Genomic DNA, 14526 nt, shown 5'->3' with positions numbered 1-14526 from the left:
CTTTAGCTACAAAAGAACTGGAAAGTTTTAGAGATGCTTAGCTACAATGGGCACTGTCTAAAGGTAGCATGTTGTATCAAAACAGACAAGGGAGCTGTGCCGATCTGTAATACAGAGGTTTATGTTGTGATAAAATTGTTTTAATTCTACCTTTGGTTAAGAAACTTCCCTGATGCATTCAGTAAGTTACTTCATAAAATAATCTATCCAAATGAAAATATGAACCAATTCATGCTTTTCTTGAACAAATAAAGTTATTTGTCAACTTGAGCACATTGATGTGACCTCCACGTTATTCATGTGACCATGCCTAGAGAACTTCCCCAATGGGAAGATCAGGAACTGATCAGGACTAGATGTAGGTCCATTAAATTCCATTTGGTTTATTGTTCTGTGATTTCCACAGTGAATTTTAGGTGTAGTAATGTTCCACTGTACAAGGGATGAGTATCGCACAGAATTTATGACAAATGATTTTATGAGAACAGGGCATCAGTGCAACAGATACTCATTTGCTGTTTTAATGAAATAAAAACAAAAATTGCTGGAGAAACTCTGCAGGCCTGGCAGCATTTGTGGAGAGTACAATGGGGTTAACGTTTTGTACGATTCTTCTTCAGAATTGAACTAGAGCCAAATTGTTTCTCTTTCCACAGATGCTACCAGACATGCTGAATTCCTCCTCCACTTTGTGTTTTTATTTTGGATCTCCAGCATTTGCAATACTTTGCTCTTTCTTGTTCTCCTTTAATGACTTGTGTGATGTCTTTTGATGTCATCGTCTTGATCATTGACAGAGTGAAAACCCATTTGAAGAAGTAGAGAGTTATACAGCACGGAAACAGATCCTTCAGTCTAACCCATCCACACCAACCAGATATCCTAATCTAGTCCCATTTGCCAGTATTTGGCCCATATCATTCTAAACCCTTTCTATTCATGTACCCATCCAGATGCCTTTTAAATGTTCTAATTGTACCTGCCTCCACGATCTTCTCTGGTGGCTTGTTCCACACACACACACTATTTCTGTGTGAAAAAGTTACCCATCAAGGTCCCTTTTAAATCTTTCCCTTTTCATCTTAAACCTATGCCCTCTAGTTTTGATCTCCCCTACCTGAGGAAAAAGACCTTAGCTATTCATCCTATCTGTAACCCTCATGATCTTATCAACTTCTATGAGGTCACCTCGCAATCTTTGACACTCCAGGGAAAAAAAGCCCGAGCCAATTCACCAGCTCATTCAAGGTCAAACCCTCAGTCCCGGCAACATGCTTGTGAATCTTTTCTGCATCTTTCAATTTCAACAATATCCTTCCTGTAGCAGGGAGACCAGAACTGATTTTAAAAATGACTTCTCCAATGTCGTGAACAGCCACAACATGACTTCCCAACTCCTACACTCAATGCACTCACCAATTATGGCAAACGTGCCAAATGCCTTCTTCATCACCCTGTCTACCTGCGAGTCCACTTTCAAGGAACTATGCACTTGTCTGTTTGTTTGGCAACACTCCTCAGGACCCTAGCATTAACTGTATAAGTCCTGCCTTGGTTTGTCTTTCCAAAATGCAGCACCTCACATTTATGTAAATTAATCTCCATCTGCCACTCCTCAGCCCATTGGCCCATTTGATCAAGATCCCTTTGTACTCTAAGGTAACCTTCTTCACTGTCCACTACACCACCAATTTTGCTGTCACCTGCAAATTTACTAACTATACCTTCTGTATTCCCATCCAAATCATTTATATAAATGATGAAAAGCAGTGGACTCAGCACGGATTCTTGCAACATACTGCTGGTCACAGGACTCTACCCTCTACCACCGTGCTCTATCTCCTATTCTTCAAGCCAATTCTGTGTCCCTCTGAATTTCACGTGTTCTAACTTTGTTAATCAGTCTACCATGCGGAACCTTCTCAAATACGTTACTGAAGTCCATATTGACAGTGTCTCCAACTTTGCCTTCATCACTCTTCTTTGTTACTTCTCAAAACACTCCATCAGTTTGGTCAGGCGTGATTTCCTAAGCGCAAAAATATCCTGACTATCCCTAATCGATCTGTGCCTTTCCAAATACATGTAAATCCTGTCACTCAGAATCTACTCCAACAACTTATCCACCACTGACGTCAGGCTCTCCAGTCTATGGTTCCCTGGCTTTTCCTTACCACCTTTCTTAAATAATGGCACCGTAACAGGTGACATGAGATAGCTTTGGGAACTTGGATTAAGAAGAATTCAAAGAGATTCTACAAATACAAGAAAGACAAAAGAGTAACTAGGAAGAGAATAGGGTCCCTTAAAGATCAATAAGGCCGTCAGTTGTGAAATCACAGAAGGTGGGTGAGCTACTAAATTAGTACTTCATGTCAATATTTACTGTGAAGAAGTACAGGGAAGCTTGAGAACTCTGGCAAATAAACAGGGGTTTCTTGAAACGTGTCCATATTATAAGAGAGGACATTTTAAAATGCATAAAGATGGATAAATCCCTGGACCTGATCAGGTGTATCCTAACATTTGTGGGAAGCTGGGGAAGAGTTTGCTTGCCCCCTTGCTCAAGCATTTGGATCATCAATAACCAGGAATGAGGTGCCAGGTTTAAAAATGACCTGAGGGGTAACTTTTTAACACAGAGAGTGATGCTTGAATGAAATGAGCTGCCAGAAGAAGTGATGGGGCTGGGTGCAGTTACTACATTTAAACGGCATCTGAGTGAGTAAATGATTAAGGAGGGTTTAGAGGGATATGGGCCAAACGCTGCCAAATGTGACTAGATCAGTTTAGGATATCTGGTCGACATCTACAAGTCGGAATGAAGGATCTGTTTCCATGCTGTACATCTCTGTGACTCAATGAGCCACTCTACAGTCTTCTGGTACCTCACCTGTGGCTGTCAAAGATGCAAATGTCTCAGCACGGGGCCCAGCAATCTCTTCCCTCGTAGTTCGGCAATTTTCCAGGATTCCCAGACAGCAAGGAGGAATTAAAGATTAATTTCCAGAACAGTTGTCAGGAAACCTGGAGAAAAAGAAATCAGTTCAGCAATTCACAATAATATTTTTACACAAAATTATTTGGATCACCTTGTTTGTTTGTTCAGGAAATATTGAAGATAGGAAGAAGGATTGTTTGACGATCAGATCTTGACTCTCATTGGCTTCATGAAGGTGCTATGTCTCGAGAATGGATGCATTAGGGACGGGATCATTGGTGATGGGAAATTAGTTAGATTTACCTCCAGACATTTTGGAGCCAGATTTGGCAACCATATTAAAGTTTCCAGAACTAACGTAAATGGACCAACTTTCATATGTTGTCTGTTAGAATCCTATGCGAGACTGTGAAGGACTTCGTTGCCAAAGTTGGCAAATCATATGAAAAGACCAACGAAAATACAGAAGAGAGTGAAACACTGGCCAACAAAGTAAGAGTTAAGATGTTTTATTTTGAGCCATTTTGATGTTGTGGATTGGCAGAATGCATTCCAATACAGAAGTATAAAATTCTGATTGGCGTTCTTCACTGTGTGAAAAGACCGTAGAAATATCCTTGAGGCCATGGTGCTGGGTATAACAAAGGAGTGTCTTTTGTGTGTGATACTCAAATACGGCTCCATTTACACTCTCTTATCTCATCATTATTTTGGAGAAATGTTTTAGAGACACTGTCCAGTGTCCTGGTTGGCATTTATCCCTCAACCAACAGATCACACCACCAACAAACATATTTAATTACATTGCTGACCACAGACTTTGTTCAGAACAAATTGGCTAATGCATTTCCGAATTAAGCTTCAAAGTGTCTTGTTGTTGGTACATTTCTTTGGAACTCCCCCCCCGCCGCCATCCCCGATAATGTGCAAGTCCTGCATTAAAACTCCTTGCTCTGTATCTGAATGCCTATTTCAGTCATATTATATCCTTCTATTTTGAAAAAAGTTCATATCTGCTTAAAAATAGCATGAACAATATGTTAAGTGACCAGGCAGGTAGTTTACTAATTACATCTTACATTAATAATTACATTATATATAATTGAAATGATAGATTTGTGAGATGTTGTGATGGTCGGGAGCCATTTGTGGCCTTCCTTTCAGTTGTTAACATGTTCTTTCTTTACCTTTGGCAACACTTGTCTCCAGAGCTTTCAAAGGTGCATTCATCTTAATGCAACCATTCGCCATTTTGTTAAAAATGGTGTTATTTTTTAAAGGCTGAGAAGCTCCCTGTGAATATTTAACTGTTTGTTACAGTTAGTGAATGGGGGCAGAGCATGGCCATTCACCTATGAAGGCTGCAGATTGAGATACTGTGAAATTCAGTGCACAAGGCATATACGAAAGGAAAGTTCAGGCTAATATCCCACATAACTTTGCTTGGATTGCTTTAAGGTGTTCAAATGCAATGAAAACATGAAAAAGTATGCAAATCATAATTAAGGCTTACCACAATGTGGAACCCTTTCCATAACATTCTGGAGCAGGAATCCAATGTGTAAAATTTATTCTGGTACACCATAATTGACAAATGTAGACATAAACCTGATCAAAGAAGATTTTTCCTGAGTGACAATAATTTGCATTTTTTATTTCTTTTTGTAATGTGAGCATCTCTGGCCAGCATTTATTGCCCATCCTTAATTGCCCTTCAGAAGGTGTTGCTGAACTCTCTCCTTAAACTGCTGCTGTCCGTTGGGTGTAAAGATCCCCACATGCTGTTAAGAAGGGAATTCCAGGATTGTAATCCAGTGGCTCTGAAGGGACAGCGATATATTTCCAATTCAGGATGTGGCTTGGAGAGGACCACTGCAGGTGGTAGTGTTCCAATGTATCTGCCACCCTTTTTCTTCTAGTTGGTAGAAGTCATGTGTTTGGAAGATGCTGATGATGGGGCCTGATGAAATTCTGCAGCGCGTCATACACAATGCTGCCATTGTGGTGGTGATGGGAATGAATGATGAATGTGGTGGATGGTGTGCCAGTCAAGTCGGCTGCTTTATTCTGAATTGTGTCAAGCCTCTTGAATGTTTTTGGAGCTGCACCTATCCAGGCTTTGGAAATCATGAGTGAGTTATTAATAAAGCACAAATGTTTAATGTCTTTCTTCAAGAAAATTGGAAGACAGAGTGCAAGAAACTGTAGGGCAGTTTGTCTAAAATCAGTCATTGAAAGAATTGCTAAAATCCATTATTAGAGAGGTTGTATCAGGATGTTTAAAGAACTACAGTACAATTCGACAGAATTAGCGTGATTTTAACAAAGGGAAATCTGCGAAGATATCACAAGTGCGTAGGTAAAGGTGAGCGAGTAGATGTGGTATTTTTGGATTTCCAAAACAGAGTGATTACTTCAAATGCAAAAGTGGCCAACAAAATGGCTGGTGGTATACACACAGACAGGGACTGGTGAGGTTAACTGGCTGAAACATGTTTCTCTGCACACGTGCAGTGAAGTTAGCACCAATGCATGAGCAGACTGCCCCACCTTCATTCCAAGGTAATTCACTTGTGAGGCCACAACCAAAGTTAAGTCAGTATGAGATTAAAACAGTTTTCATTATTTTGGATCCATTTTATTGTTCTCGCAGGGCTAGCATTATCACGTTACTGGAAAAAAATTACATACAAGTTCCAGTGAAATCTCACATGGGTACACATGTTTCCGTATATGCGTACACATTACTCTACCCAGTGATGATTTCACAATAAGCACAGCCTTTCCAAAAAGCTTTTAATTAGGAGCTTTGTAAAAGGTTACACTAGGAGAAACTGAGCACTGCAGATGCTGGAGATCAGAGCTGAAAAATGTGTTGCTGGAAAAGTGCAGCAGGTCAGGCAGCATCCAAGGAGCAGGAGAATCGACGTTTCGGGCATAAGCATAAAAAATTCCTGAAGAAGGGCTTATGCCCGAAATGTCGATTCTCCTGCTCCTTGGATGCTGCCTGACCTGCTGCGCTTTTCCAGCAACACATTTTTCAAAAAGTTACGCTACAAGAGCTTTTGATATTTTGGTGGGGTAAGGGGAAGGGGTTATCCACAGGCATGGATAGAGGATTGGCTAATGTACAGGAATCAAATAATTGGGATAAAAGAGATAATTAGCAAACTGTAACAAATGAAATGAAGCAGGGGTTGGTGCTGAGGCCACAAATAGAGCACATGTTCGGAACTGGTGGTTCAGCCCACCATGTCTGCGCCAATCACGATGCCATAAATTCATTCCATCTACTAGGCCATGGTCTGTATCCCCCTGTTCCCTGCCTGTTCATGTGTCTGTCAAAATGTGTCTTAAAACTTTGCAATTGTATCTGCTTCCCCTACCTCCCCGGTAGCACATTCCAGGCACGTACCACACTCTGCCTAAAAAAAAGCCTGCCTCGCACATATTCTTTCAGTTTTCCCCCACTCACTTTAAACCTATGCCTCTAGTGTTTGACATTTCCACCCAGAGAAAAAGATTCTGTCTTTGAAAAAATTCTACTCTTTCCATGCTTCTCTTAATTTTACATACTTCTATCAGGTCACCTCTCAGCCTCTGGCACTCGAGCAAAATCAATCCAGGTTTGTCCACCCTCTCCTTATAGCTAATACTGCTCTTCCCAAGACTACAAGAAAATATAGAGAGTCATGAACACAGCCCAGTCCATCACGCAAACCAGTTTTCTATCCATTGACTCCATCTATACTTCCTGCTGTCTGGGAAAGCACTAACATAATCAAAGACCGCTCAGACCCCTGGCTGGCAGAAGATATAAACATTTGATTACATGTACAAACAGATTCAAGAACAGCTTCCTTCCCGCTGTTATCAGATTTTTAAATATACCTCTCAAATATTAATGTTGATCTCTCACTCTTTGCCCCTCTCTGCACCTTCTCTGCAGCGTATTCTGTGCTCTGTTCTTTGTATGGAAGGATCTGCCTGCAGAGCACGCAATAGCAACACTTTTCGCTGTTTCTCAGTTAATGTCACAGTAAATCAAGCTCAAATACACTCCAGTCCAGGCAGCATCCTGGTAAACCTCTTTTGCACTGTCTGCAAAACCTCCATGTACTTTCTACAATGTGACAACCAGAACTGCACACACATTCCAACTGTGGCCGAACAAGGTTTTATACAGCTGCAAGATGAGCTGCCAACTTTTATCCTCAGTGCCCCAACTGGTGAAGCCAAGTGTGCTGTAAGCCTTCCTTGTCATCTTATCCAGTTGTGTTATCCCTTTCAGGAAGCTATGAACATGGACCACTATTTCCCTGTGTCTATCAATGCTCCTAAGGGTCCTGCTATTTCCTGCATATTTTCCTCTTGGTTTTGTCCTCCCAAAATGCATCACCTCACACTTGGCTGGATTAAACTCCATCTGCCATTTTTCCACCCAACTTTCCAAGTACAGAGGAACCTCAATTACCTGAAAGATACGGACGGGCAATATTTCGTTCAGTTAATTGAATTCCGGATAATCAAATGCTGGATAACATAGTTTAGCCGAGCATTGGGACCTTGCGCTCTTGTCGGATAATCCGAGATTCGGATAGTCGAATGCCGGATAATTGAGGGCCCTCTGTATCTGTATCTTGCTTTGTGAATCCTTTGATATCCTTCCTTGCTATCTGCAACTCCACCAATTTTTGAGACATCTGCAAACTTACCAATCAGACCACTAACATTTTCATCCAGATAATTATATATATTACAAACAATAGAGGTCCCAGCACTGATTCTTGTAGGACGCCACAGGCCACAGACCTCCAGTCAGAAAAACACCCCTCCACAACTACCCTATATCTTATATGACCAATCCAATTTTATATCCAACTTACTAAGTTACTGTGGATCCCATGTAACTTAATCTTCTGTACCAGCCGATGAGGGACCTTGTTAGAAGCTTTATTAAAGTCCATGTAGACAACATCCACCACCCTACCCTCACCAATCACCTTTGTCACTTCCTCAAAAAGCTCAATCAAATTTGTGAGACAAGACTGCTCCTCCACTGCCGTGCTGTCTAACCTTAATAATTCTATTATTTTCTAAATGTGAGCAAGTCCGATCCCTAAGAATCTTCTCCAATAATTTCTGTTCACCGATATAAGGCTCACCAGCCAATAACTTTGTGGTTTAACCCTGTTGCCCTTCTTAAACAAAAGAAAAACATTTGCTATTATCAAGTCTTCTGGAATCTCGCCTGTGGCTCGAGAAGAATCTCCTCCGTTGCCTGCCTCATAACTCTGCAATAGATCCTCTCAGGCCCTGGTGACTTACTATTTTTCAAGACACTCAACCCTTCCTCCTCAATATTGACATACTACTCTCTAATATTGCTATCATCCATGTCATTCTCTTTGGTGAAAACTGATGCAAAGGTACTCATTAAGGACTTCACCTACTTCCTCGGGGTCCATGTGTAAATTCCCTTCTTGTTCTTGAGTGGACTTACCCTTTCTGTAGTTACCCTCTTACTCCTAATAAACATATAAAATGTCTTAGGATTCTCCTTAATCCTACATGCCAAGGATATTTCTTGGTTCCTTTCAGCCCTCCTAATTTCTTGTTTTAAGTTCATTCCTGCTTTTATATTCCTCAAGAGCCTTGTCTGATTCCAGTTTCTTGTTAGTGAGAATACAGAGATACAGGCTACAAGATTAGATGGGATTGGGGTTGATGCAAAGGAGGTTTTAGCAATTTTGGAAGATCGGAAAATAGATAAGACCGCGGGGCCGGGTGGAACTTATCCTCGGAAAAGGATATCAAAAGGTTATCTCTGGGAAGCCAGGGACTAGATGGCAGAGCGAAGAAAGTGAGGACTGCAGATGCTGGAGATCGGAGCTGAAAAATGTTTTACTGGAAAAGCGCAGCATGTCAGGCAGCATCCAAGGAACAGGAGAATCGACGTTTCGGGCATAAGCACTTCTTCAGGAAAAACATGAAAAGCACTAGATGGCAGAGCCTTTGACTTCGATCTTTATGTCATCATTGTCGACAGGAGTAGTGCCAGAAGACTGGAGGATAGCAAATGGTGTTCCTTTGTTTAAGAAGGGGAGAAGAAACAACCCTGATTATTATAGGCCAGTGAGCCTTACTTCAGCTGTGGGTAAGGTGTTGGAAAAGGTTATAAGAGATAGGATTTATAATCATCTGGAAAGGAATAATTTGAATAGGGATAGTCAACACGGTTGTGTGAAGGGTAATCTTATTGAGGTCTTCGAGAAAGTGACAAAACAGATAGATGAAGGTAAGGCGGTTGATGTGGCGAATATGGACTTCAGTAACACGTTTGATAAGGTTCCAGTTTTGGGATCGAAGGTGATTTAGCAGTTTGGATCAGAAATTGGCAAGCTGAGAGAAGACAGAGGGTGATGGTTGATGGGAAATGCTCATCGTGGAGCTCAATTACCTGTGATGTGCCACAAGTATCTGTTTTGGAGCCACTGCTGTTTATCATTTTATACATGATCTGGATGTGGGCATACAAGGATGGTTTAGTAAATTTGCAGATGACACTAAGGTAGGCGCAGTTGTGGATAGTGCCGAAGGATGTTGTGGATTACAGGGGACATAGATAAGATGCAGAGGTGGGCTGAGAAGTGGCAAATTGAGTTTAATGAGGAAACGTGTAAGGTAGTATGCTTCGAAGGAAGTAACAGGAATGCAGAGTACAGGGCTAATGGTAAAATTGTTGGCAGTGTAGATGAAGGAAGGCAAATTGAATGTTTGCTTTTATTACCGAGAGTATGCAGTATATGAAGAGGGATGTTTCTTCCGATCTTACCTAGATTTCTGCATTATTTACAGAGGAATATACTCACATTGGCATCAGTTCAGAGAAAGTTCACTCGGCTGATACCTGGGATGAAACTGTTGTCTTATTGAGAAAGGTTATGCCAAAGCTAATTGGAGTTTAGAAGAATAAGAGATTCCAAGATGGCGGCAGTGCAGTCAGCAGCGTTTGGCTCCTAAGCATGGGTTCATGGCTCCTATGGCGGGTTCTGCTGCATTCACACGACTTCATCATTGTCTTTCCAGCTTGGTAACACTTTCTTAGTGTTTTGGTTGTCCTGGGGCCTCATCCTGAGGCCCTTCAGTGGGAGGCTGGGACCTCTTGTATCTCCATCCCCATTCCATCTCAGGTAGTGGCATCTGAAGACGAGCCAGGACCCCGTTGTCTAACGTGGAGCCAGGACCCGTCAATCGATGTCCAGCATCAGAGAAGGTGCTGGACCCGAGCAGCTTGACCAGCAGTTCAGAAGTGACAGCATTGGTGGTGGTAGAAAAGGAGGACATTATCAGGATTCCGGGGTGATGTTGGACAATGGCAACTGGAGGAGCAGAGGGAGTGAAGTCTACAGAGGGAAAGACATTTCAGTTTTAGTAATATCAATTTAACATTAATTTATTCAGTATTTTACCATTTATTCAATTTACTCAGTAATTTTTATTCTGTAAACGTAGATGGTGCCACAATGTAGTAACGTTATCCATTTTTCACTGTACTTAGATACAAATGACAATATATTAAATAAAGATTATTTCATTGAACTGAACATTCCGATGGGACTTGACAGATTAGAAATATTTGAGGCTGAGTTAGACAGCGCAACAACATTGATAGGGGCAACAGTGTTAGAAGGGACAGGCAGGGAAATGGGGTTAAGGCCTCAACCACATCATCTCTGATCCTTTAGAAAAGTAAAGCAATCTTGATTTATTTATTACTAATGTCACCAGTACGTAGGTAAAGTTTTGTGTACAGTACAGGTGGCACGGTGGCTCAGCGGTTAGCACTGCTTGCCTCGCAGTGCCAGGAACCCGGGTTCGGTTCCAGCCTAGGGCAACTGACTGTGTGGAGTTTGCACATTCTCCCCGTGTCTGCGTGAGTTTTCTCTGGGTACTCCGGTTTCCTCCCACAGTCCAAAGAAGTGCAGGTTAGGTGAATTGGCTATGCTAAATTGCCCATAGTGATAGGTGTATTAGTAGGGGAATGGGTCTGGGTGGGTTGCTCTTCGGAGGGTTGGTGTGGACTTGTTGGGCCGTAGGGCCTGTTTCCGCACTGTAGGGAATCTAATAGAATCTAATCATACCACACAATGTGCATTAGGGTAATAGAACAGAACAAGGAGTACAATGTTACAGCTGCGGAGAAGATGGACAAAGAGCAAGATTGACAGTAAATTTAAAATTTGAGAGGTCTATTCAGAAGTCTAATAACAGCAGGGAAGAAGCTGTTATTGAAAAAAACTGAAAGAATTGCAAGTGCTGGAAATCAGAAACAAACGGAGAAATTGCTGAAAAAGCTCAGCAGCATTGTGGAGAGAAATCAGAGTTAATGTTTTTGGTCCAGCGACCCTTCCTCAGAACAGAGCTGTTCTTGAATCTGTTGGTATGTGTGTTTAAGCTTTTGTATCTTCTGCCCGATGGTAGCGATCGGAAGAGATTATAACCCGGGGGTGGGTGGGTCTTTGATTATGTTGGCTGCCTTCTCCAGGCAGCGAGAAGTATAGATGGAGTCAGTGGATGGAAGGTTGGCTTGTGTGATGGACTGGGCTGTGTTCACAACTTTCTGTGGTTTCTTATTGTCCTGGACAAAGCAGTTGCTGTTCAAAGCCATAATGCATCCAATAGATTGCTTTCTATGGTGCATCTTAAGTCGCTTAATAAAATTCAATACTAAGCTACATAAGGAGACAATATGACATTGGTCAAAGAGTTGTGTCTTAGGAGCTTCTTAATGTAGAAAGCGGCAGTGTTTTCAATGGGGAATTCTGGAGTTTTGGGTTTTATTGAAGATAGAGTTACCAATGCTGAGACAAGGGAAATTGCAAGAGTCTTGGAGGTTGTCTAGCTGAAGGAAGTGATAGATACAGGGAGGGCTGAGGTTAGAGTGTAATTTGAGAACCTGTTTTTCTCTTCTGGCTATACTACCACTTTGTAATTACTGCTCTCAATAACAGGACAATGTCTTAAAATCAGCTGAAGATTTCTTCAAGCAATATTTATTTCCAGGCAACATCAGGAAAATAATTGTTGTGATCTGGAATGCAGTACCAGAAAATGTGGCAAACGCAAATTTAGTTGTCATTTTCAAAAGGGAGAAATTGGCAATGTATAGGAAAAGGAAAAACTGGCACGTATCTGTGGAAAGAGTGGGGTATTAGGACCAATTGGATACCTCCTTCGAAGAGGCAACATGGGCCCTTTTTCTGTGTGGAATAATTGGGGGCCAACAAAAAACTGGAAGAAAAAGCATTGAAAAATGCTAAAAGCTAACTCAGTTGACAAAGTAGTAAGAGCGAACACAATTGTACTCTGAAAAGAAACTTGGATGGGGTATGAAAATCAACACAGATTTATGTCTATTCAGTTTGTGGTGAGGTTGAAAACTGACAATGATGTAATTATCAATGAAAATAAGAAAACGATTGACATGTTAAAAGTTACTTTGCTTCAGAAGAGATTAACATGCCTGACATCCTAAAGAAACTACCTTTGAACCAGGAATTGGAATTCATCAAATTTAATTCAAGCAATAACAGATTATTTTTTAAAAAGGCACAAAAGCATGTCAAATCCCGAGGATTATTTGCAGAAATTGCTGAAGAAACTCAACAGATCTGTCAGTATTTATGGAGACAAAGCAGAGTTAATGTTTTGAGTCTACTTATCCTTCTTCAGAGCTGGTTTATTTACTCTTGGACCAGATAGTTTCCCTTGCAAGGCTTTTATTGAAAAATGAAAATATTATGCCAAAGTACCATCTTCCAAAGTTGTCTGAGTTCAGGAACTCCATCCCTGCCACTTTTGAATGAGGAAATGGTGCATGTAACTCTAATATTTTGAGACATTTTGAGTTTAAAAAGTGATTGGATTAACATTTCGAGATGTTCCAGGGAACAATTTGAGCTGATGCACAGAAACCATTTCCACTTACACTGAAGTTTGAGAGCTAAGGGGGAGAATAGTGTTAGAATTAGAGCCAGACTCCTCAATAGTGAGGCTGGGAAAGACTTCTAAACAGAAAAGGTGGCAGACGTTTGGACCTTTTTCAAAAGTACATCAACTATTTAATTTTACATCTGGTCTTTTTATCCCATAGTATAAAGAACATGAGACAGAGACCAGATAAAGAAAATCCTGTGTTCCTCTGCTACTAAGCAGATTGAATGAATGAACCAGACAGTAGGAATTTTGTCAGCTTGAGTGCCCAGCAAACTTTGAAGCTCCCAGGGTTTTGCCAGCTGGCTTTAACTTACTCACTTGGGGGTGACTCTTGACCTATCACCCAGACAAGTTGGGAAATGACAGCTAAAACAATGATAAACAAAACCCGAAGGTATTTTCTGTGTGAGAAATATCTTAAAGTTCCTTAGTCATTGGTAAATACAACTACCGAGCCTGATCACGGGAACACTTTTACCATAAAAATAACACTGGTTCGAGGAGAAAGATCACCATGACCTCGGGAGAAAGCTTAAATTTTGGCCTGGCCATACTGCCGTATCCAGAGGACAATTTTTTTGAAAATAAATTGTTGACTGATTGCACTTTGCAACTTATTAATTAGAAGTCAGTGTAATGTTGTACCCAAACATTGTTCTGCACAAGCTGAACTGCCAATGTCGCATAAAGAACAAGGCAAATTATCTGCTTTCGCTGATTGAGATAGCGAGTACACCAGGACGATCCACAACTTAAAAGGTCCAGTGGGATCTTTGTGTTAAGTAAACAGGCAGATTAAATTTAGGTTTGGCATTTCTTCCATTGCAGCACTTCTTCAGTCCTGCACAGTGAGGAGAACGTAGATTATGGTGTCTAGTCTTGGAAGGGGCCATGATGTGAGGAAAGTGTGCAAACTACTGAGACATGACTCGTAGTAGCAGAGTCTCACTTGATTGGAATACAGATTGTAGAATTAGTGTTTGAACAAAACCTTCTATCCCTTGCAGTGGAACTTTCACACTTTCTAAAATCTGCCTTGCAATCTGCTGTGAAGTTGAAAACAACATTGGCAATAAAATATTTGATTTAGGCTTTCCACAAAGCCTGGCTAGAAGTGTTGTCATTCCCCAGAGTTAGACATTAAACAGTTTGGTCACTGAAATGTTTCAGAATTCCAGGCAAACAGCTGGGAGCCACAGCACAAATATTTTATTCTTTGTTTTTGCAATTAATTTACTTGGTACAGATTGCAGCAAAAGTGCATTACATTTTTTAAAGTTGAAGCCAAAGTGATGTCACCTCAACATATTTCTGATCAATCAGCCTCTGTCGGTTGGTAAACAAATTGTTCCTGAGGAAGAATTTGTCATACCTCTTTATAGGAAAAGCGCAGCAGGGCAGGCAGCATCCAAGGAACAGGAGAATCGACGTTTCGGGCATAAGCCCTTCTTCAGGAATGAGGAAAGTTTGTCCAGCAGGCTAAGATAAAAGGTAGGGAGGAGGGACTTGGGGGATGGGCGTCGGAAATGTGATAGGTGGAAAGAGGTCAAGGTGAGGGTGATAGGTCAGACTGGGGTGGGGGCGGA

The 14526-nt window shown here is 41.2% G+C and overlaps 1 protein-coding gene across 9 annotated transcripts in view; it reads left to right on the top strand.

Annotated features, from left to right (window-relative positions):
• Positions 1-14526, top strand: part of dgkh (diacylglycerol kinase, eta) — a 566607-nt gene that overhangs the window by 427153 nt on the left and 124928 nt on the right. For all 9 annotated transcript variants that reach the window (XM_043694440.1, XM_043694442.1, XM_043694441.1 and 6 more), the window contains one exon: positions 3334-3433. In XM_043694440.1, the coding sequence (XP_043550375.1) occupies positions 3334-3433 (100 nt within the window). The remainder of the gene's footprint in view (positions 1-3333; positions 3434-14526) is intronic.

The sequence above is a fragment of the Chiloscyllium plagiosum genome, chromosome 7 (genome assembly GCF_004010195.1).
Source record: "Chiloscyllium plagiosum isolate BGI_BamShark_2017 chromosome 7, ASM401019v2, whole genome shotgun sequence".
Lineage (NCBI taxonomy): Eukaryota > Metazoa > Chordata > Chondrichthyes > Orectolobiformes > Hemiscylliidae > Chiloscyllium > Chiloscyllium plagiosum.
The sequence above is the reverse complement of the archived record's forward strand: the minus strand, read 5'-3'. Positions and strand labels throughout refer to the sequence as shown.